Source organism: Triturus cristatus, chromosome 6, assembly GCF_964204655.1.
Source record: "Triturus cristatus chromosome 6, aTriCri1.1, whole genome shotgun sequence".
NCBI lineage: Eukaryota > Metazoa > Chordata > Amphibia > Caudata > Salamandridae > Triturus > Triturus cristatus.
The window spans coordinates 1862514775-1862539718 of NC_140589.1; the positions used below are offsets into that span (position 1 = coordinate 1862514775).

The following is a 24944-nucleotide window of genomic DNA, read 5'->3' on the forward strand; positions in this document are numbered from 1 at the left end:
TCCCATTCAGATCACAAAGTGCATACACTATAAATAGGGTCAATGGGTTATCACTTTTGTCAGACATCTCATTTTGTTACTAGCAGTTTAAAAGTTAAAATCCTATTATAGAGCAGTGAGCTATTAACTGTCGTCAATGAGCTGCATGCAAGTGCAAGGAATATATTATAGCTACATGGTTTTTTTGCCCAGTCTTATCCTAATATTGCAAAAAGTATTCATTTGAGTAGAAATTCATTTATTATTAAAGTATACCCCTAACAACGGTGTTACATGTTACATTCTGAATTTGCGCTTTTTCCAGACCAAAGGCTCTTAAACTTTACTCAAAACCAATTTGGATGTCATATGACTCCTACACCTTGTAGACCTCTGTCTTATATAACATTTCCTATACACTGATTTATACATGTATAATTATCTGTGCAATGTGTGTGTGATGTAAAGTTTTCTGACACCTTAAACTGGTATAAATTAATACCAGAGGCAGTGGTTATGGAGACTTGGGGGGCATTGTCCAATAGTGGTAGTGACAGAATCCGTGGCGAGGTGGTCATTGAGGGGGGGGGGGTGGGGGGGGGGGCACCAACAAACATTGTCAATCAGGGCACCGCCAGTTCTAAAGCCGGCCCTGGGGCTCGGCTCAGGATCTCGCATGGGTTCCATAACTGGTACTGCTCAGTACCTTGCAAGGGCTCCTTGCACTGCAGCCGGCAGCCGTATTCACAGCACTTCTTCTCTCCTGGGCAATGCTGGTCTGCGGAGCACGCATTCGTGGGTGGGCTGTGGAAGTCAGCACACGTCGGGTAGGTGGGAGGCAGTGGGCACGATCCCTTCTTCACTGCAGATTAAAAAGCAGGGAACAATTTCTTAGAATGGGGTGAGGGATTCAAGAGGAAAGTAATGAAGAGCTCAAGCAACCACAGCATGGAAACATATTTTACAAAATGCCATTAAATATTTTTAGTTAGTTGTGCAAAAATCAGTTCAGACTCAAAGAGTAGGAGAAACAGAAGTTACTTTTGGAAATCATTTGCTAACCCTTTTTTTTAATTTTTATTATTATTTTGTAGATTTATATAGCGCAACCTCAACAAAAAGGTATTGCAGGTCTTTACATGAGCACAATCTTTAAATCTCCCTCTAGATTTGAAGCACAACAACATCACTTCAAACTTCTGTATTTTCCAGAAAATAAATTTCCAAATTTAATTCAAATATTATTTGGTCTCTCGCTTTGATCTTACATGTAGAAATATATTTTTTTCAATTACTAACAAATTCCAGTTTCTTGGAACAGTCATTCATGCTTCTGTTGTGATAACAGACCAGTGGAGGGTGGTAATTTTATGAGGGATGGGGAGGGACGGGACATACATGCACACATACAAACTCACTCACACCCATGCATTCACACAAGCGCGCACATACACATGTCCATTCACAACACTCATTACCCAATATTCAAACATACACTCACGTACCATCCAAACAATAATCTTTAAAAAGATCACACTTACCTGCAGCACTGCTTCGGAAGTCCCAGGATGGTTGGGACTGCTGCCTCCTCTCATTGGTTGACCTTAGGTCAGTCAATGACAGAAGGCAGCACTCCCAAGCCTCAGAGGTCCCAGGAGGGTTTGGACTGCGGCCTTTCCTCATTGGTTGACCTAAGGTGCAAGACAGCAGTCCCAAACTCATCACAGAGTGAGATGGGGTCAGTAAAATTGCTGACCTCACCACAACTGTGACTAAGTGTCACGGATTGGCACTCGGCCCTGGGCGCTTCAGGGCTTAAACTGGAAGCTCCCAGGTCCGAGGCAATGAGTGATGCTACCCCTCGTCACGAAGGAGGGCTTCAGGAACCGTTACTGAGCTGAGGAGGTCACGCCCACAGGAGCTGTGACATCCTCAGCCCAGCAAAGTTCAGCTCAGGCAGTCAGGTGCCTGTACATTTAGTGCATGTTTAACTCCTGGCTGCCTGACCTGAAAATGAAGACTGTCTGTCATGCTGACCTTTGTTCAGCCAGATCAACACTCTTCTTGAGGGGCAAAAGGTCAGGGGGCGTGGCTCTTCAGCCCCTATCAATCAATCAATTAAGTGACTTGTAAAGCGCGACTATTCACCTGTAAGGGTATCAAGGCGCTGGGAGGGCGAGGGAGACTGCTGATCCATTGCAGGCACTGTGGTTCAGTCGAAGAGCCGGGTCTTGAGGTCCTTCCTGAATTGAGGCAGTGATGGTGATTGCCTGAGGTGGAGAGGCAGGGTGTTCCAGGTCTTTGCTGTGAGGTAGGGAAGGATCTTCCTATAGCAGTGGTCTTGCGGATACGTGGGACAGTGGCCAGGACCAGTTGGGCGGAGCGAAGTCTCTGGTTGGTGCATGGAATATAAGGCAGTTGTTGAGGTACACAGGTCCCACGTCATGTAGAGCTTTGTAGGCATGTGTGAGGAGCTTGAAGGTGATTCTTTTGTTGACTGTGAGCCTGTGGAGTTCTTTCAGGTGGCCTGTGATGTGGCTGCTGCAGGGGATATTGAGTCTGGCTGTGCGTTCTGAATGTTCTGCAGTTTCTTGAGGAGTTTCTGGGTGACGCTGGCATAGAGTGCGTTGTCGTAGTCGAGTCTGCTGCTGAGGAGTGCGTGGGTGATCATCTTTCTGGACTCCGCAGAGATCCACTTGAAGATCTTTTGGAGCAGGCATAGTGTATGGAATCAATGTGATGAGACAGCATGGATCAGGTGGTTCATGGTGAGCGAGGAGTCCAGGATGATGCAGAGGTTTCGTGCATGGTCTGTGGGGGGCAAGATCTGTGGGCCACCAGGAGTCATCTCAGGCAAATGGAGTGGAGCATAGGATGAGGACTTCAGTCTTCTCTGAGTTGAGCTGGAGGCAGCTGTCCTTCACCCAGGTGGTGAAGGCCTTCATCCCATTATGGAAGCTGGTGACTGTGGGTTCATTAGTGAGAGAGGATCAGCTGGGCGTTTTTTGTAATAACATGTTTTGAAACTAAAGATTAATCCAGAGAAGTATTCTATTAATTTAAGTCATATATTAGAAGGAAGTGGCTATTTATCCGTCCGCTGCCAAATAGGACATAATATCTTATTTACCAGGCAACTTGCAAAATAGTACATAATCACTGCTGTTGAGCCAGACACAGCCTAAATAGGAGAGATGATGTACACTTTGACTGGAGGATGGATAAACAGCGAAGGAGGGGCTGGATGTATCAATATTAAGAATAGCAATTACCTAACTGACATTGCCTGATTGCGATTCGCAGACAATCACTATTCCTAATGTATGAAACTCATAGAATTTCATTTAGCGATTCCTAGGGTGTAGCAAATTGACCTACCTCATGAATATTAATGTAAACCACAGGGATGGTGGCCTGCTGGAATCAGTAGTCCAGCATTTCTGTGATTGCTTTTAAATAAAGTGATCACTTTTTTTCAAATGCAACCCATTCCTCAGATTGAAATAAACAAGTTGGATCAGGAACACCAGTAGACCTGGGGGACTAGTAGGACTAGGATGGGGGGGGGGGGGGCAGGAGGACCTGGAGACTGGGAGGACTAGTGAAAACAAGGTCAATGGGGCCAGCACAAAAGACACGATACATAGGAACCAAACAGAGATGTACCATAACTAAGACCAGGACTACATGGGCCAGAACAACCATGAGCAGGTGGACTAGGAACAGATAAACCAGAGGAGCAGGACAAGGATGGATGAGGATCAGAATTAGCATGAGGGGGTGAAGAGGTCCAGTACCCAGAGTCGGTGAAACATGAGACCCAAGGTACAAAGGCCTAGTTGCAGGAGTACATGGGAATGATGATCAGAAAGACCAAGAAGTACAGGGTCCGTACATTGTAAAGTTATCTGCAGACCTAGCAAGGAGCAGAAGGACTAGGGCCAGGAGGATCATAACCAGATTGGAGAGGACTACAAAGATCAGGCCATGGAGGGCACTGGTCAGTAGTACCAGGAACCCTGGATAAGGAAGATAGGGACTAATTACGGCCAGGTAGACCAGGAACAAAATAACCAGGCTCCTGATTACCTGAACAAGGACAACCTGGATCAAGAGAGCCAAGATCAATGGCTGCAGTACCAGTAGGACTAAAAAGACAAGTAAAATATAATTCTAGGTTTTGTGTCGCCCCTTGCACGGGGCAAGGGCGATGTAAAATCATAATAAATATGCCTCCTTGTTTATAACATTTGAGGATACACTCAAGCAGTTTCTATTCTAATATATTATCAGACACAAGAAAGCATGAAACGTTCACTTAGAGTTACTCTGAATGCATCACCTACTAAATTTTGTCCTTTAAGTGAAATGATTATCACAGTCTACGATTATTTATGTAGGTGTGTTTTATTACATTTTCACACAGTTTGACTCTTGTAGAGCAGGCCAGGAGTCCTTGTTTTATGCTCAGCACTATAGCTAATGATTTGTAAACAGCCTGAATAAGTCTTACTTCATACTGTGAGCCTCCTTTGAATTATCACAGCTCCTACCTATCACAGGGTCCTCACAGGGTAAAACACAGTGCGAGTCACAGCAGCGCTCGTATCCATAGCAGTCGGTGTCGTCCTCACATGTGTCCCACCATGGTCGTTTACAAAGTGCATCCTTTTTGGGACATCCAAATGTTTTTGCTGTAACATAGTAACATAAATCACAATACAACAAAATACTTGGCTCATTTGTATTGTCTCACTTAGGGTAGGAATAAAACATTGTTTGTTTAAACATAAACACTTCTAGGTAGACATAAAAACCAGATGCAGTCAAATATACACATTTCAGAGTCTTCCAGTGAGATCTCCCGAACAATTCACCCCCAGGTTAATGTGGAGAGAGCTAAGAACAGTCACCATGCAAATCCTACTTGGATCTGTTTGGCCCTCCAGTGCTACCTGTGAGGCCTTGCAACCCTCAACCTTGTCTGTTGTGATGCTGGCTGAGACTGAGTGTGTTGTTTGAAAAGTGTATGGAGGTAGGATGATCTATAGTTGCAGACTGTGGTCATGTGTGAGGTTCTAGGTGCTATTTGTTTAGTTTGACATTTTATGGAAGGAGTGTGAGTAGCAGAAAGACACAATCTTCTGTGCCGTCATCCGGTACATTAATTCGACCTCCACCTGGTACTACTAGGGTAGCTGTCTATTAATAAGGAAAGTCGCAGTAAAAGCCATCCCAGAGATCATTGAGTTCACCAAGGTTGCCTTCAAATAGGTGGGCTAGGGCTTCCTACTTGACCAAGCTATAAATTGGGCCAAGAGAGGCAGAGCTGAGTTACCCAGCAGAGGCTGAGAACTCTAGGGTGGTTGTGACAATTCTAGAGGCAGATAGGAAGGGGCTGCTGGGCTGTTCAGCAGATGAAGCAGCCACAGTTGGGCGGACACTGTGACGCAAAGGTGAAGGCGCTTAGACAGCCATGTTAGATAACGTTTACTTTTATCATAGAAATATGAGACCAAATTACGACTACCATCTGGTACACGGTGGTGTATGGGATGGAATAATAGCCAAGAGGACCTATCTAAGGATTGGAATCGTATGATCATTCAGACTTCAGGAGTCTTGCATGAATCGGGAGCAGTAGCGTATCTATGCCAGATGTGAGGATGATCCTAACGAGGCTCTTTGTAGAAAGGAAAATATTAAGGGGCAGATTTACTTGGTTTGATGCAACACAACACAGCAGCCAAAGTTGCTGCGCTGCATCATGTCAAACAATGAGAGAAAAACAGCAGCATATCTGCTAAAATATCTGCTGGTTTTCTCTTCCCCAGTACTGGTGTGAGATTAGAGATGATGTGGCCTAACGGCTAGAGCGGTCGACATCAAACCTGGGGAACCGGGTTCGAGTGTCGGCAGGGACGCTCCACATCTTGTGCTTCTAGGCAAATCACTTAATCTCCCCGTGTCTAACAAAAGAATGAATATGTCCGTCTGTAATCCAACTGGTGCATGTGTAAAGCGCTCTTATAATTGTGGGGTGAGTTTCCACTACATAAAACTCCCCGCCCAAAAGAAAAAAAAATGGATAAGAGGCAAATCACAGATTCTTGCATAACAGTTACGGGTGCGTGCGTTTCATCAAGCATAGGTTTTGTTCTGGAAGTAAACCCTTCCAGTACAAAAACTATGCTTTAATAGTTTTCATACTTTGCATGTTCATTGTACAGTGCAGCACACTTACAAAGGTGGAATAATGTGGAGAATTCTAAAATTGCTGCACAGTTACTGCTGCCTCAAGAAAGTGTCCCTTATTGGCGCAAAGCCCTTCCTATGACTGTTAGTGGATAGGAAGGTATGTCAAAACCCATTGGTGGTTGATTGGGAATACCCATGTACCACTTATGGAACACCCCCTAGATGCAAAGTAGCACATAGCGCTAATGATACATTACTTTATGCAGTGTTCCAATGCAAATCATGATTTGTGTTGAAAAGTAAATCCGATCACAGCACAAGTCGCTATCACGTTCCACTAAAATCTGGACCCATGTATTACGTGGAAATAATGTGCAGTGAAGCCTTGGTGTTGAAAAGTGGGGATTATGCATTGACGCTGGTGAGGCTTCACTATGTAATATCTTTTTGTGTCCCCCAAGTAGGACCGTTGGATTCACACTAGTAAATTTAACATTATTCATTTAACTCCTGCAAAACAGTAAAGTTGCTGTCAACAAGAAAACATACTAGTGACACTCGTCACTTGCAGGTCGAGTCCAGAGAAAACTAGTGGGAAGTAAGGTGATGGGGGTCCCATGACCAGGCTCTGACAGCCAGCTGAATGTTACCAGGCTCGTAGGGCCCGGGTGCAGAGTTGTCCTAGCTGTCCCTGCTACTGAAGGCAGGATCCGTGGTTGCTGGTTTTGCGGCCGGTGAGGAAAGGGATGAAAAATATTGCCAAAGGGACCACTGAGGCAGCAGGATGATGATGTTGTGTGATTGTCTTGAGGTGCAGTGTCGAACAAAGTTAGTGCTTGCCCAACTGGCCACCAGCAAGCCTTGGTAGCAGCAAACACAATTTTTGGTTACTTCAACATCCTTGAGTCTCGGGGAAAGCAATAGATGCTTGAAACCTGCTAGAGGTCAGGACTACTTTTCCCACAATGCAGTAGACCATTTACTTTTGGGAAATTCTTCTGCAGGCCTGATTACCAGTGATTCATTTGTTTCAGTAGTGTGCTTTACATGCGGGCTGCAGGGGACTAGTATCTTTACTCCAGGGGTGTTCTGGAGCTGTCTTTGGCTTGCAGAGGGGTCCGCCTTTCTTTTTGAACCAGTCTCTGGTCCCAGATGAGTCACAATTGTGCAGATGCAGAGTGGTTTCCACATTTGCAGATTATGGCATTTTGCTTTATGCATGTTCTGAAGTTGCAGACTCAGGTCTCCTCTTTGTCCTTGGTTGCAATTCAGGCAGATCTGCAGTTCTGGTGCCAGGGGTGCCCCTTAAATCCTATATTTAGAGGCATTAGGGTTGTGGGTGCAAGTAGCCAATCAGCTACTAGCCCCAGCGGCTAATACGCTCCTGAGGTGACTACATTCAGGGGTGTGTGCCATCCTTTCTACCCTAAACCCACTATTCTGCTACTTTTAAAAATGACAGCACCCATCCTCAGCTGTACAGACCATGTAGCAAACCCTAGGGGTGTGGCTAGCCTTCTGGGGGTGTATGCCTCCCGACTACCTGATTTTCCCACCTGCCCTGGAGCAAATGTGTCTGAGGGCAGGTGGCGGGCTGTTTCCTCCTTTGGGAAACAGCCAGGTTACAGAGGCGGTGAGAGCCTTAAAGCTGACGGCCTTGATGTGCCACTTCACTAGCCATCCTCTCAGGGCTGGAGGTGACATCATCTCCCGCCCAGGCAGGCATTTGTTTCCGACTCCTTGGAGTGTCGCACCTCTTGGTAGGGGGGCAGATTCCTGTCTTGGTGGCAGCAGCTGCAGACTGTCGGCCTGGGCACAGGAAAGACGGGGGCAACCAGGTGGGCAACCTCTTAGCTAGCATGGGTACATGCCACATCAAATCAGAAATGGGGAACATGTCAGATTTGATGTTGTTTGATACTAAACATGACACTTTTCAGTGGGACCATAATGGAGCAGGCAGCCTTGGGTGGCCTGAGTGACAGCCCATTGTTATCCTATGGACCCCTGAACACTTAAGTATCCCTTATTAGAATAATATCTACTATAGTGACATAGAAACTTGCATTTATATGTGCAGTTTGCACTGCTCCTGCAGTCTGTAATGTCCGGCCTGCCTTTTCTTTACTTGGGACAGTCTGATGGCACAATGTGTGCTGCAGGCCCTGGTGACCCCTTTAACTCCCATATCCCGGCGTTCCACTGGTACCACTTACCAGGAACTTAGAGGGGGTAAAGTTCTTGCCAATTGGGGTTAGCAATTTACATACATCATACTTCAGGGAGAGTGCACTGGGGCCTGGACGGCAGCGTCTAATGCACCTTCAGAGTCATGAACAAAAGCAGTGGGAAAAATGTGTGGGGAGACGATAGAAAAAGGACACTTTCCGTCACTTGGGGTAGAATGAGTGGAATTGAGAAACCTCCAATTTTCAATGAGATTCAGGTCTGACTTATGCTTCAGAGCAAACCTGTCCCTCCCATCACTTGGGGGTGATGTCATTAGTCAGCAAAAAAGCTGGAGGACCCAGTAATGCCTCCGCCTAAAACAATATTTTCAGTCGATGGATGCTGACTTGAAGAAACGGCAACTCCTCCCAGTGGCCATACTGGCACTCTGCCCAGAATATCAATTCGTTATTTTCAAAGGCATTAAGTATTTGAAAGAAAGTATTTATGAGAAAAGCTTTTGGGGGTACCATGTTTTGGCAAACAAAACGTACAGAAGCTATATGAAGACCATGCATGATAAACTGAAAAATGATGGTTTTGAATACAACTTTTCAGCGGACCCCCTGCTCCCACCAGAGATTTAAAACACTATACATTTCAAAGCTTAACTCTACACAGTCTTCAGGTGGACACTGGAAATAAAACCTTACTGTAATGACTTGAATGAAATGATCAAAGTGGTACTTACAATGTGACTGTCTGTGTTTCTAATGTAGTATGTTTGTGGCCAGGAGATACTACTGTATACATGAAGAGTTTTGTTCCACGGTTCCTGGGCCCTTAGTAAACAGACCATATTCCAGATATAATATAAATACTTCCATGACAGTGACCAAATGCAATGTAGGTAAACTGTGCCAGCGATGGATTGCACTCCAGTCCCACTGCAGTTATCATGCACTTCTAAAGAATGATGACATTCTCATCAAGGCCAACATGGTAGCTGTGCAAAAACAGTGAAATATTACTATATTACCGAATATCCCCCACCATGAAGATTGCTTTAAATGGTGCTTTGGCCCAAAATAGACATGATAATTACATGTTTGATGCATTAACTAAGCTTGTTACAATATTTTTTTCAAAAAGGAATATCTTTAACCTCAGCGGCGAAAACATTGCCCTCCAAACAGCTCCCTCTTCGTGTGTGTTTCAGAAGCTCCTACAGACTCCTTTCTTGCCTCGCTTCACTGACCTGCTGTACACCCTCTGCACTAGCATAACTCATGCTTTCAAAAGCACTGGACCTAGTTTTTTGGTTGGTCTTACAAGTGTGTTTGGATACATCCTTTGGTTCTTCGGTTCACTATTCTCAAGCTCATTGGCTGAACTATTGTCTCTTTTCTTCTAGTAAAGAGATGAAGCCAGTTCGAACAAAAATAAGAATGGAGGCCCTGTTACCGACAAGAGAAGCAGTGCTGTGAAGCTGCGCCCTTCTATTTTGGAACCAAATGGTTATCGGCCATTAGTGAACAGGGAACTCTCTCATTTTACAAACTGAAAGGTCCACAAATAAGACCAATATCTTGGTCCATGTTTGCTTGGTATTCATTAGTCTCCACCGCCTCCTGCCCATCTCAACAGGAAGGAACCACTTGGGCCAAGCCAGTTCCAGTGAACGGCAGTTGGCCATCCCGAGGGATGCAGAGTTTGATGGGCCATTAATGCCACCAAGCCTGATGCACCAGCAGTACCAGCCTCCGCTCTAGCCAGACTCAAGCATCTGTTCTTCGCTGGATATGTATGCGCTTCCTCTTCTCCATCAACAGGGGGAGCTGTGTTATTCAACCCAGCTGCTACTGCCTCACAAGGTATTGCAGCCTCCGCTGGGCCACAGAGGGTTAAACCATTTTCCATGGCTTTGAACCCTGAGTGACCTCTGAGTTCTGTGGAAAGTTTATGTCAACATCACCAGCCCAGAGAACTCAAATGTTACCCTATTGCATCACCATGCAAAAAAGGAGCTGTTCCTGCATGTTTGGATGACACAAACTGGACAGTTTTTTTTAAATTGGAGAGTTTGCACCTTTGTACCTTCCTTAATGAGTTTCCTTCTTTTATTTCACCCAGCCCATATAGTCGTTGCACATAATCATGAATATTTCTTAATGCATCTACCTTATCACTACGTGATCGTAAAAAATATTGTGTTTTTCCAGAGCAAATACCTTTCTTTTCAGCAGGAATCGTATGTTCTTCAAACAGAGGACAAGGGAGTAACTGGGATTCCGCCGAATGCCCCTTCCCAGCCTGTTCTTCTTCTCTGCAAATGCGTCCTGAAGCTCTGATAATCAAGTTATACAAACACATCCCAGCTAGTACCAGTTCAGCCTCTGGTTGGGTGCCTCATTGTGATGAGTTACTAACAGAGTGACTGCGAGCATCAGGAATGAGGTTAGAGGGACATCAAGTGGGCCATCGAGAGCAGCCGTGCATGATATCAAAGGCTCCTGTGAGGCTTCTGGCCTTCAGCGGCTGCTGTGATGCTGTGTGTGATCTTGGACAGCCACGATTTTCTTTCGCCTTGTGACAGGAACAGCGGGGTTGCTATTTAATTTGCACAACAGATCCTGTTGTTCGGTAACAGGTGTGCGCGTGCCCCACCTTAGAAACACATGAGTAGGAATTGTATTCTAATGTTTAGAAATAATACAGTGCCTAGAAGTTGCAAATGAGGCTGCTAGTGCCATAAACATGCAACAACCATGTTGCAGTGTTATTTGAATTGTTCTTCTATAGTTGTAAATGCCGCGTTGTTACAATCGTGAACGAGATTAGGATTGTAGAAATAAAATTTTAAAATGCATTCTGCGTTTCTAGTGATCGTTAAAAAATGAATGAGTTTGATTTTCCACACACGGTCCCTGCTTTCTGTCTCAAAGGATAAATCGTTTGCACAAACACATTTTATGCAAACATTGCTCAGTGGGTTGTGCATTGGTTGCAGTCGAGTTGTCACATTTAGGGGCATATATATGACCCCAGTTGTGTCAGGGATGCAGCGCGCAACATGGTGCATGCGCAACGCAGCACACATATGGCCATATTAACAAGGAGCTGTCGCCGAATTAACTGCACTTTATCGCAGCCAAAGTCGTGATAAATTTACCTCCCCATTCACAAGCTGGTGTAAACAGCCCACAGCAACAGTTTACCCGCGATAGCAGCCGCAAAAAACATCGCCACAGAGGATCCCCGCAACTATCTCTAATGAGATGCAGAGTAGGCTTTCCCGTGCCAAAGGTCGCGACAACACCACACCTCAACATTCTCAACGACCAGCCCGATCAGCAATAAGAACACGAAACCAGCGATAAGGCGCGTTTGCACCAGGAAATCTACACCTGCCCTGACCTGGTGTTAAGTCAGACGGCAGCCAGCACCACAAAAGGGAGACCAGCCCAAGGCCACATCGGAAGTGCAGCAGATGCCATGGAGCCACACATCATGCGGCCCGGACACCCAAGAGGGCCACAACATTCACCCACACCACCCCCCGGACCACCCCTCCCTGGCACCCCCACCCCAACAAAGACATGCCACATCAGCTAGACAAAAACATGTACAAAATATTCTGCATGATGTCGCACAATCACAACAGTTGAAATGCATGTGTCGTAAATATTATTAGTTATGTGTGGATATATATACTAAATAGTATATTTGTTTATAGGTCGAATTGAAAAAATGCATTATTGACTGCCCTAGTCCTGAAGAGGCCTAAAATTACGTAGGCTGAAACGCGTCGACATTTAATTTGGAGACACTCAGATGAAATTTAACTGTGATGAAACAGATAAAGAACACTCAATAAGTATTTGTGAAAAAAACAATCCATTGTGTTTCTTTAAAAGAGTGATTTTCATTCAAGGAATGTTAGTAGAATAAAATCATTGTAAACATCCTTATTGATTAGTAGGGCAAAGAGACAATTGCATATTGTGATGAAGAGATAAAGATGTATATATGTACCAAAAGAACGTGATGAGAAACGTACTATAAATATATATATAAAAAATATTGTTTACACACTAGTTTATGTATTTTTTTGTGGTTGGGATACATTTGATTCTGGATTGATTAAAACATATCTACAGATGTTTCTAACAAAATGAAGTACTTTTGGAAGAGATAACTAAACTATTTCTTCATGTAATTATACTTATATTCATCCCAAGGCACTATATATTTTTTTAAATGTTGTGTATTTACCCGGGTGCCAGAGGGTTAAACGGGTAAACCCCCTTTTTTGCAAAAAGGTTTATATTACACTTTGTGAAGTGTGAGGGTATTTCAAGAGAGAGGATATTCCTTATCTGTGTATGGACAAATAATAAATTGCAAGCAGATATATTTCCAGACCAATGATAACCCAGCCTCTAGTGGCACATACTTAGGTTAAATATATTACAGCCCCATAGATATCCAGGGTCATGTCAGAACCATCCATAGTGAGTTACACTGAAGAAGAAATTAGTGCACTATGTAAAATCCCCTCATTACTGAGTGGGGATCAAACTGTGATTCAAACTACAAATGTGGACAAAATTGAAAGACTAAAACAATTAAAAAAGAAAAACATCAGAACTCAGTTACATGCGCAAGTATTGCTAGAACATCTTAAAAACAATACTATTCCAGTAGGACTTCAAGTAAAGAATATTCCAGTTATTTTTATCACAGATAAAACTTATCTAGGTAAATTCGGCGGTGTGGGTACAAAATGTTCTAGAGACTGGATGGCACTATCTGTTGAAACTGCCTTGAGATTTAATGACGTAGAGCTTAAAGAAATTGAGGCACTAGAACACGAGATATTAGGAGACAATACTATCAAAGATGCCAAGTCTTTATTAGAATTTGTGGAAAAAACAATTGCTGACTTTAAAATTCACACAACTAATCAAAAAACAAGCAAAGTTACTAGAGATATAAAAAAATTTAAATTGGAAGAAACCTACCCATATTTGAAAGAGGATTTTTACCAAAACAATAACCCTAGCTCTTTGAATCTCCAATATAGAGGGAGATCAAGAAATCGATTTATTACTTTTTCAGATACTTCATCTGACTCAGATCAAGGGTCATATAGTGGCTATCGCCCTTACCCCCAATATCCAAGATCCCAACCTTTTTTTGGCAGAGGCCGGTATCGAAACAGAGGGGGTGGAACAGGATGGCGAGGTTACAACCCACAAGTGGGCCAGTACCCACAACAGGGGCAGTATCAAGCACCAGATCAATACCAAAATCAGGAGTCAGAACCGTTCCGAACCAGGAGGAGAACGTACAGACGGTAAACAGCAATACTGTTTATTTGCCCACAACATTAGAAACCATACCTATCTACAATTTATCTAACTATGTTCCTACTGAAACAGAATTATCAGTGTTATACAAAGGTCTCTCTTTTGTACCCACAACGTTACAAAATCCAGTTGATACAAAAACAGAAGTATTACAGTTCCTTAGAAAGGTTAGATTAAAGGCCTTTTTTTTAGAAAAAGAAATGGAAGAACAGATCAATGTAAGCGGGCTAAGAAATAAATCAGCCTTCATTCCAGAAAGTGTTCTTCTACCAGCAGAAATATTGGTATTTGAGGAACAGATCCTAAGCGAACTAGATGCCTTCCAAAAGAAAAAGATATTCTACAACACTAATTGCAGCAAACAAGAAGTACAAGCTTTAAAAGATTTATCAGAAAATCAAACAATAACTATCAAGCCGGCTGATAAAAGGGGAGGAATTGTACTTTGGGACACAAACAAATATGACGAAGAAGTCATCCGACAATTGTCTAATCCTACACACTATAGATTATTGGAATCCAACCCGACATTGGAATTGAAATCCGAAATTTTGGAGATTACCAAAGAAGGGCTAGAAGAAGGGTGGTTATGTCAAAACGAGTTTGATTTTTTAAACAGTAACAAAACTAAAGTACCAAATATATACGTGCTGCCAAAGGTACATAAATCCCTCACAAATCCACCAGGAAGGCCCATTGTGTCGGCCTGCGGTTCAATTTTAGAACCCCTAGCCAAATACATAGATACATTTTTAATTCCATTTGTAAAAGAGACACCATCTTTTGTTAGAGACACAATGGACTTAATATCTAAAGTAGAAGGCTTACCGTATAACAAAGAAAAACAATTTTTGGTATCATTCGATATAGAGTCTTTGTATACCAATATACCCCAAGACGAGGCTCTAGCAGTAATGAGATACACTTTAGACCAACGAGATCGTCCCCACCAGGTCCCAACTGATTTCATAATATCATTAGCATACCTATGCTTAAAAAATAATTTTTTTAGCTTTAAAGAAAACATGTATTTACAAGTTTCCGGAGTGGCAATGGGGTGTAGCTTCTCCCCAGAAATTGCGAATTTAGTTATGGCAGAATTTGAGAAAAAGTGGATATATAGCGACACCAACCCCTTTAGAAACCTCATAGGGTTTTGGTGTCGCTATATAGACGACATATTCATGATCTGGAATGGAGAAGAAATACAACTGACAGATTTCCATAACTGGCTAAATTCAAGGACTGTTGAGTTTAATTTTACCATATCTAAAGATCGGGCGAAAATCAATTTTTTAGATGTGTTTGTACAACAAGATAAAGACCAGTTGGGTGTGAGTCTATATACCAAAACTACAGATCGTAACACCCTTCTTCACTTTACCAGCAGTCATCCGCGCACGTTGAAAGAAAATTTACCATATGGGCAATTTCTTCGTGTGCGGAGAAACTGTACTAACAAAGAAGATTATTTCACCAATGCTGAGAAACTCAAAGACAAATTAATTACACAAGGGTATCCTAGGAAATTGGTAAAAGGTGCTCTTAAAAGAGCTTGGTATACACCAAGGGACACCTTGTTGACCCCTAAACAAAAAGACGAGAAGATTCCTTTAACATGTGTTCTCACATATGACCCTAAAGCCAATGAAGTCAAAAAAATTATTCAAAAAAATTGGAAACTGATAGAACATTTAGGAATTGACAAACCGCTTTTCGCATTTAAAAAAGGAAAAAACATCAGACAACAGCTTGTGAGAGCAGCTAGATACACAGAGACAGTTAAAAAAGATTTGAGAAACCTGCTCAGTTTACCACCAATAATAGGCCATTTTCGTTGCCAAAACTGTTTGGCATGCAATTTAACAGAGAATTCGAAACAAGTAAATATCAATGGACAAATACATCATCAAAGAGTCTTTTCGAACTGCAATACTAAGAATGCAATATATTGCATTAAGTGCCCATGCGATAAATATTACATAGGCCAAACGACACAAATTTTGAAAAAACGAATCCTACAACACAAATCTAGGATCAAATGTAAAGTTCAAGGAGCACCATTAGTGCACCATTACCAAACTCTACATCACACTGAAAGTGATTTAAAGTGGTCAGTGCTATGCGTAATTGGTAATGTAGGGAGAGACGAGCTTCAAATCAAATTAAATAGATTAGAAGCCAGACTAATCGAGAAGTACCATAGTGCTACAATGGGCCTCAACGACAAAGATGAGATTTGGGCATTATTACAATGATCTGTTCACCATTCTATTCTATTTTTCTGGAAGACAAGAAATAAACACATGGCCTCTAGCAGAAATGACATTGTACATAATTCATTATTGTACACAATGCTATGGACAATAAGACTGTAAGGAGTGATGTATTTCCACTACTTTTTCTTTGGGGTTATAAGGTAAAACCATTTGATATTCACTTTTATTATTTTTGAATTTTTTTCCAATTTTGTTTCTTTATTTGTTTCTTTATTTTGTAGAGCAGAAAGACAGTTTACATATACATTAGAATATGTAATCAGAAATAAATAATTTCATCATATATATACCCCCTTTTCACCCTCATATGGCAGTCAAATAATAATCCCTTTATAGACAGCCCCGATATATATGTTTCTCTGGAAAGCCGACATATCTTATAAATACTTTTATATTAGATATTCATTTATTCTACCCGGTCACATTAAGAATAATATTTCTAAAGTATATGGACCATAACTAATTGGTCTTTTATACAGAATTTTAATTTTATTTTTCTACACAGAGACTTTCCTTTGGTATGAGTCTCTCCTTTGTGTCGTTGGGATTAATATGAGTCCATCTTCTAAGCGATGTCCTTCAGTGACGTATACACACGTCCTTACGTACAGTGGGCGTTTGAATTAACATAGCAGTGCGGATCGATCGGACCTCACGGATCCTATAGAGAAGAATACGAGGACCGTACACAACTGCAATACTAGGTACTATAAGAAATACTAGAGACTCTCTATAGAATTAGGATTAGAATTGGATAACTTATCCCAGACATCCGAATTCATTTCATTTGTTTGTTGTTTTTTTAGCTTGTCCTGACGGCGTGATTCAAAATTGGCCGGTTCCTAGAGATGACCATTATCTAAAAAGATTGTGCAGGTACACCGCAGACTAGGTTGTAATACAATTTTTTGTATCCACCACTTAGCTTGAATGTATATATATTGAGGTTCAGTTTTCCACATTTTTTAGGAAAACGTTGTTTCAAGAAAAAGACTCAAGTGATCGCAGATATATTCCCTTTGACAAAGCGGCAGTATTTGTTAGCCGTCCCTCACTGAGTAAGTGTTATTAGCGATTTTGAAATTAGTTCACTTTAATGGCTATATGAACCATAATGCCATAGTCAGACCGGGTCTGTTTGTTTTTTGAGGCTAACATACATATATAGTTTGTAATTATTTTGAATGAAATAGTTCAAGTAAAGTAAGTAGTGGTATACTGTCCCTCTCGGCCACGTAACACGCACAATCGGATATTGTTGTTATTGTTATTTGTCTTTAAAGACTCACATTTGGGTGGTTTGCATCTACTAATCACTCGCAATACGTCACTTCAGAGAAAAGAAAGTACTAAAACAATGTACCGATGTAAATACATTGTCTCTTGTTCCTAAGTATGTGCTTGTGTGTATATATATGTAAATATTATTAGTTATGTGTGGATACATATACTAAATAGTATATTTGTTTATAGGTCGAATTGAAAAAATGCATTATTGACTGCCCTAGTCCTGAAGAGGCCTAAAATTACGTAGGCTGAAACGCGTCGATATTTAATTTGGAGACACTCAGATGAAATTTAACTGTGATGAAACAGATAAAAAACACTCAATAAGTATTTGTGAAAAAAACAATCCATTGTGTTTCTTTAAAAGAGTGATTTTCATTCAAGGAATGTTAGTAGAATAAAATCATTGTAAACATCCTTATTGATTAGTAGGGCAAAGAGACAATTGCATATTGTGATGAAGAGATAAACATGTATATATGTACCAAAAGAACGTGATGAGAAACATACTATAAATATATATATAAAAAATATTGTTTACACACTATTTTTTTGTGGTTGGGATACATTTGATTCTGGATTGATTAAAAAATATCTACAGATTTTTCTAACAAAATGAAGTACTTTTGGAAGAGATAACTCAACTATTTCTTCATGTAATTATACTTATATTCATCCCAAGGCACTATATATTTTTTTAAATGTCACTGAAATGAATATCACACATTCACTTTCGAAGCGACAAATAAAACTTTATTAAAATCAAAACTGAAATTAAATGAAGACACATGGCGGCTCCTCAAGGGACCGTCCGTAGGTCAAAGCCTGCAAGACAAAAAACATGATGAGAAAGTGTGTCCTGCGCACATCAAAGGACAGAGAGTGAGAGAGTGAGGGGGAGAGAGTGGGAGAGGGGGAGAGGGGAGAGAGTGGGAGAGTGGGAGGGTGGGAGAGTGGGAGAGGGGAAGAGGGGGAGAGGGGGAGAGGGAGAGAGGAAGGGAGAGGGAGAGGGGGAGAGGGAGAGGGAGAGAGAGAGAGCCTCCCCAGCGCACCCAGACAACACAGCTCACCTGCTGCCACCGGTGTGTCTCCAACCACGTGCCGGTATGTATAGCAGTACACCAGGATACTCATCTGATTCAGAGCCCTCATCTGAAACAGAGTCCAGATACATGACTGGCATAGTACACACACTTGCACAAGATAACATCACCTAGCCGCCCATGCAGAGGCATCACAAAAGCACCCGCCGCCCACGGTGCATGCCCGCCCATGCACACTCAGGGCTGACTGCTCACCTTCTGCCACCGGCGTGTAGACTGGATGTCCCACCACGTGCCGCTGCAAGCCACAAGCCCGGGGCCTGCAGACATGGCACCCTCCACACTGTGCAACCACGTTCCGCAGGTCTCACGTTTGGTGCTTGGTATTGATTACTCCATGACCCTGTTGTAGTGTCCACGGCACCCGGTACACAAACTGCAATGTAACACTGTGACTGGCATCCCACAGGATGGCCATCATTGACGCAAGGGAAATCACTGTCTACTTTCATCCACACATGCATACATGACTGATGAAAGACATGACACAGCAGTGCGTCAATGGATGTTTATTGCACATCCAGTGCAGTTATGCAGCTGGAGCAGTTATGGGCAATGCCCAGCACACTACAAAATATGGGCCCGTGGAGAGCCAGCCAGAGTCCATCCGGGGATGACAAGTCCTGCTGAAGGAAAGGGTACAGTCCGCAGCCTTGTCGCTGTGTCATTGGTCATCAATCCGGAAGTGGCAGTCCATGTCATTGTCCAAGGTGAGTGCATCGGAGTGTATTGTGGGTCAGTGGAAGGTCATGAGGCCATGTGCGGGACCAAGCTGAAACAGGCCAGGTGGCTGTAACGAATGCTAGTGCCTGGTCCTTCTGACCACAGTCCCATCCACGTCCTTGTCCCCGGGTGTGTGCCCTGCCCACCTGTGGGTGTTGCAGAACCGGCTGCCGCACTGTCTGCCATTGACACATCAGGGGCCTGAGTGGATCCGGCTGCCACACTGGGAGGCACTGACACACCAGGGGTTGGGGATGTGGATGGTGTGGGGGCAGCAGCATTCATCAGCGCCACGCCTTGTAGAGGCAATGCCATGGTGGAGGTCTGTAGGGCATGATAGATCCCAGCTACATTTGGATGATGTGCAGCGGTGGCAGCCATCCTTTCCGCCTCCATCCACACCATGTCCTCCATGAGCCTCCGTATGTGTGCCAGCTCACGGCTGACATCGCTGGAGCCACTCTGAGCGGACAGCTGTTCTTCTCTCTGCGTCATGACTCCAGAGATGTCAGTCAGGGCTCGTTGGAGACCATGGGCAGACATAGACACCCAAGGATGGCATCCAGTTTGGCAGCCATGATGCCGAAGCCCACCTCCACCTGCTCATCCGTCTCCGTCTGGCCCTCCAGCATATGGTGTTGGAAGGCCATGTGTTGTTTCTGGAGGTCTTGGGAGGGTGCCAGGGCTGTGGGTGCCTCCTGTTGGGTGGTTTGGGTGATGGGTGGGGTCTCATCGATATAGCGGGGCTGCCCTGAGCCTGGAGGTGAGTGGCGGATGAGGTCAATGATGTCTTGGATGGTTTGGGTGTCGATGCTGGTGTTGTCCTCCACGTCATCCGTGAAGAGTGGCTGGGACTGCTCTGCAGGAGGTGTTGACGGTGCCCCTGCAATGTGAAGGGGAGATGGTGTATTACAATGTATTCACATGTGTGTAGATGTATGGTACAGGTTGACATTCAGACAGCATGGCATTGTACATTGTGACAGTCTGTAGATCTAGGCGATGACCCAGAGTCATTGTGGGTGTGCACTGTGCTCCTCTTGATTGTGCATGTGTTCAAATGTGCCCATCTCCACCCGTCCCCCAGTACCTGGTGGTCACTCACCCTGTTGCGGTTGTGTTGTTTCCTGTCGAGCAGTGTCCGGTCCCCCGACTCCGGCGACAGTATCCACAATGATGACTGTTGACACCAGCTCCTCCATGTCATCCAGCTCGAGCTGTGGCGCGGGGCCCCCACCTCCGGTCTGCATTGCTGCCTTATGGTTGGCGGAGAGTTTCTCCTTGGTCTTCCGCTTGATGTCATTCCATCGCCTCTTGACCTCATCCATTGTCCGCTTGTACTCTCCGACGGCATTCACCTTGTCGACGATGTCCCGCCATATTGCAGTTTTGGTGCCCAGTGACACGTTGGAGGTGATGAAGAGTTGTTGATGGTGGTCCATCACCTCCGTGACTATGATCCTGTTCACCTGCGGACTGAACATTGTCTTCTTGTCCTTGCCCTACCCTATCCCGGAGGTCCCAGTCTGGTGGTCCGGGGTGATTGTGGGATTGCGCTTGTCCTCTGCGCCTGCTACGGCTGCCTCAATGGTGCTTGTGTGTGGGTCAGTTTGTGTGTGGGTGTTTTTTCTGCTTTTATGGAGACTTTTCCCACCTGCCAGGTGTGTGCTGCAGGCCTGGCGCTGCTTATCGTTGATTTCCTCATCGCGCTTTGGCCCATCGCAGGTTTTTTGGTGTTGTGGTTTGTGTTTTTATCTCCATCAAGGTAGTTTTATCGCAGACATTGTCCGCGGTTTCGGCAGACTATTGTATGCTAACGCCTTGTTGTGAATCCCACGTTGTCACAGGGTTATTTTCCCACGATGGGTTGCGATATTGAAAGTTGCGTTACACTCGGTAGTTATCACACGTTCTTGTGAATATACCCCATAGATAGAAGAATTTGACTCAGGGGATTGTTTTGTGCAGGAAAGTTCTCCTTCCAGCACAAAAACAATCCGGCATGCAATGAAGGAGCAAGGGTGTCTGCGTTAGATCTAGGCAGTCAAAAGGGCGATCGCGCAGGGGAAAATGTTGTAGTGCCTTAAATACGGCGCATTCCCGCTTTTACCTGTCATGCAGCGCAGCAAGATACTTGCTGCGCTACACTGCACAACTTGACCTTAAATATGGTCCTTAGTCCTTAGTGATTGGAGATCGCATCTCCGAACTCTGTGAGTCTAGGGAGTCCTAAAGAAGATATCAGTGCAGCATATGGAACCCCGAATATGTGATTAAGTGTGCAGCCCACATTGTAAGGAATTGTTTTCATAACTGGGTTTGTTGGTCATGAGGGGTGGATGTAGTCAATATTTGAGCTTATTGCAGTTTTAAGCACAACCCTGAGAACTGGGCAAAGTCCTTCATTTTCTCTATGAGGGCAGAAAGAGATTTTATGAGGCCACTCAGTGAGACTAGAACATCATCAGCATACATATATAATGTATGTGTATCACCCCAAGTTTTACTGCCTGAGATATATTCATTTCTCCTCACACGCTCTGCCAGTGGTTCCATATACATAACAAAGACTAGAAGTTCAGTCCGATGTGATATAGTGCGGTCCCAATACAAGTACCAGGTTAGTCCTGCTGAAAAAGTTAGTTATTAAATCCAGATCTTTTTTCGCCCTTTATTCATTCTGGCTAACATAAAAAAGAGCCTCTAGTGACCGCCTTGTGTTAATGGTTATGTTGTTCTATTCATCTCAGCTAGGAAGTGAGCAATTACCTCTTGGATCTTTATCTCATTATGCTAATTTGAATGATAGGGTCCTGCAGACTCAACTAGTTTATTGTACGTATACCTTGATTGACTGCTAATATGATTTTGACAATGGGGTGATCAAAAGGTGCCTTGATCCCAAATTCAGAGTTGGAGACTGTGAGAAATTGGTTTGTTGTTTGAGGGGGATGTGAGCTCTTCTAAAACAACACCCACAATCCTTGTCAGGGTGAACAAGAAAAGCCACTAAATGAGCCTGTGCTTATCCCTTGGAAGCTTGACACAAACCACAGCCACACTTCACTTGGAGGCAATGTGTAAAGTATTTATGCAGCACACAAACAGTAATAATGTGAAAACATACCACAAGAAAAATCCCACACCAACATAGAAAAATAAAGCAAAATGTATTACATTACTTGAAACCAAACCAGTAAAAATACAATCATTAGAGCTAAAAATATCCAATAAAAAAATAAGGTAAATATAGCACCTAAAGCACAAAGTGACACTTGTGGTCATCTGGCCATGTTAGACTGAGTAAAAGTCACAAGTTCAGTCTGACGCTATGGAGCATGGGCTGGATACAGGGACCAGGATTTGTCTAGTTGAAAAGGTTACCTTCTATAGTCTTGTGTGAAGAGTTCTGTTCCAGGTGGAGTGGTAGAGGAGGCCGCAAGGAGAGTGTTGCGGGTGATTGCCACTGGAGTGCAAAGAGCAGGCTTGTCATCGCAGCGAAGCGCCTATCCAGCTCCACAGACGGTCATTGCTGGAGCTTTGCATTGGTGGTCACGGGGGCTGTTGATGCTGTAGCACAAAGTGCAGATCTCCCGTGGGGCAGTTGTCACTGATGGTCACTGTTGTATAAAGAGTCGGGCTAACTGGAGCTTCACAATGCTGATTGGCCCGGATGGCAAGATCTTGGTGCAAACTAGCCCAGTGGGGGTCATGAAGAGCTCAAAACTTTAGGTTTTCTTCTTTTCTTCCAGGAGGAGCTGAACTGATGCTATACCAATGATCTCATACCCTCATCCAGACACTGGTACTATGCAGACTAGATTATTGCAACTCTCTGCTGGTCTCAGCAAATGAGTCCTCGTTGAGCCATCTGCAGGTAGTCCAGAACACCGCGGCATGCCTCGTCTCAATTGCCCGTCCTAGAACAGGTTCTCTCCCTCTTCTTCAACAGCTCCACTGGCTCCTGGTACGCTAGCGTATTAAGTTTAAAATCTGTTGCACCGTCCATAAGGCCATGTATAGCATGGGCCCTGTCTATCTCGCCAAGAAACTCAAACGTTACACCCCCACTAGGGTGCTACGCTTAGGAACTAAATTCTTTCTCCTGGTTCCCTGGGTCAAGAAATCAAGGATGGGTGGGAAAGCTGTCTCTTACCTTGCTCCCCTGTATTGGAACCATCTTCAATTTAGAAGGCTTCTTAAAACCTTTCTGTTTTAGACTCTCATCCCGTTAGTCTCCTTTTGCACTTCCGCAGTGCAGAGATACTCCTATGGGGGAGATTCAGGTGCTATTCAAAACTCACAAACAAGCACACAAAACATAGGATCTGGGAGACACCTCCTGGGTATCAAGAACTTACTCCAGTAGAGGCCAGCATGGCTCAGTCATATTCAGATGCATGTCCAGGCATGTCTAGCACAGCAGAATAGTTGGGTAGATCCAGTGAGGCCTGTGGAGCTTGTTGTGTTCCTGAACACTCAGAAGAGGGGGTTAGCTAACTAACCCTTTGAGTCACTCAGGTAGCCTGGGATGAAGGAAATAGTTCCAGTCTTCCTTCTCAGACAGTAGGGGAGGCCTGATGCAATAGGGCAATCTTCTGGCATCAGGTCAGTCCTTTTTTTGTAGTGTCCATAGGCACGAGTGATCTAAAGAGTGGGTCTGAGAGTCTTAGCTTTATACCTGGTACCTACTTTGAAATGAAAGAAACTTCTAGAGTTTGCCCCCATTGAGGTGTTTAAAATTTCCTGTCTCCCTGCCCAGGCTCTACTGGGTCTGTGGGTGGGGGGGGGGGGTTCCCAACAGGCTATTGTGAAATTCTTTGTGTTGGGCTGAGGAACCTCCTTTAAATTGCAGGTGTGGTAGGTTACAGCCCCACTCCTCCCATTATGTCAAGATGGCCCATCCTGCCAACACCTAGTCCCCCTTTTAAGATACTCTTGGGAGGAATAAGCAAAGGCCAACTACACCTTTTCATGAACAGGCTGAAGGCACCAAATGGTTAGGACGCGGCAATGGCAATTTTGAACAGTGCCAGTTTCAAAATTGTGACTTAAAATACGACTTTATCATTAAAGATCCACAGACTCAATCACTCATACAGCTTAAACAGAAGATCTCTACCAAAGAGCCCCCTCACTTGGCCCGTGGGGGCATTGCAGTGCCAGCCCAATGAGGAGTTCAGCCGTATAATGAAGCATGACACCCACTAAGGTGTGTCAGGGCTAAGTCTTCCAATAGGGAAGACCGCTTCAACTGTCAGATTTTGTGCCTACACCTCACTCTATACATAACTTTCTCTCAATAGGAACCGTTACCCACCACTTGTATGAATATATTTCCAAATGGGAGCATGTGTTCTGGACCTTCAATCTGCTCCTAGTCCCTACCTTTTTGGATTGACTATAAATATTCTGTACCAACATAAAGAGGAAAGGAAAAAGGCAAGAGAGACCATGTGTAGAGTATGCCCTTTAAACCCTAGCATGAAAGTAGGTTGTAATGTACTGTATTGTTTTCAGTGCCTAATTTAAGCCGGTGGTTGCCGGTGGACACCACCAGCACTCATTTGTGAGGACCAGCCCTCATTTTTCTTCATCAGACATTGACCAGAGGGGGAGAGGGTAAAACAAACACAGGATAAAGAAGGAGTGGGAGAATTAGGGCAGCCACCAAAAAGGGAGGACAAAGGAACCTGCAAGAGAGAGATAAAGGGGCAGAGAGTGTCTGGTAGTAGATTACAAACACATGAGGCGGATTCAAGACTATGCAGCCTCAAATTAAGCACTGATTGCATTGCAACATTTATATAGTGCTTACTACCCCCTATCTAGGG

At 43.8% G+C, this 24944-nt stretch overlaps 1 protein-coding gene across 1 annotated transcript in view; it reads right to left on the reverse strand.

Moving 5' to 3' along the window:
• LOC146822222 (uncharacterized) overlaps positions 1-24944 on the reverse strand; it is a 563188-nt gene that overhangs the window by 506641 nt on the left and 31603 nt on the right. The window contains exons 4-5 of the mRNA XM_085609987.1: positions 4533-4673; positions 686-841 (exon numbers count right to left, since the gene is read on the reverse strand). Of these exons, the coding sequence (XP_085466113.1) occupies positions 686-841; positions 4533-4673 (297 nt within the window). The remainder of the gene's footprint in view (positions 1-685; positions 842-4532; positions 4674-24944) is intronic.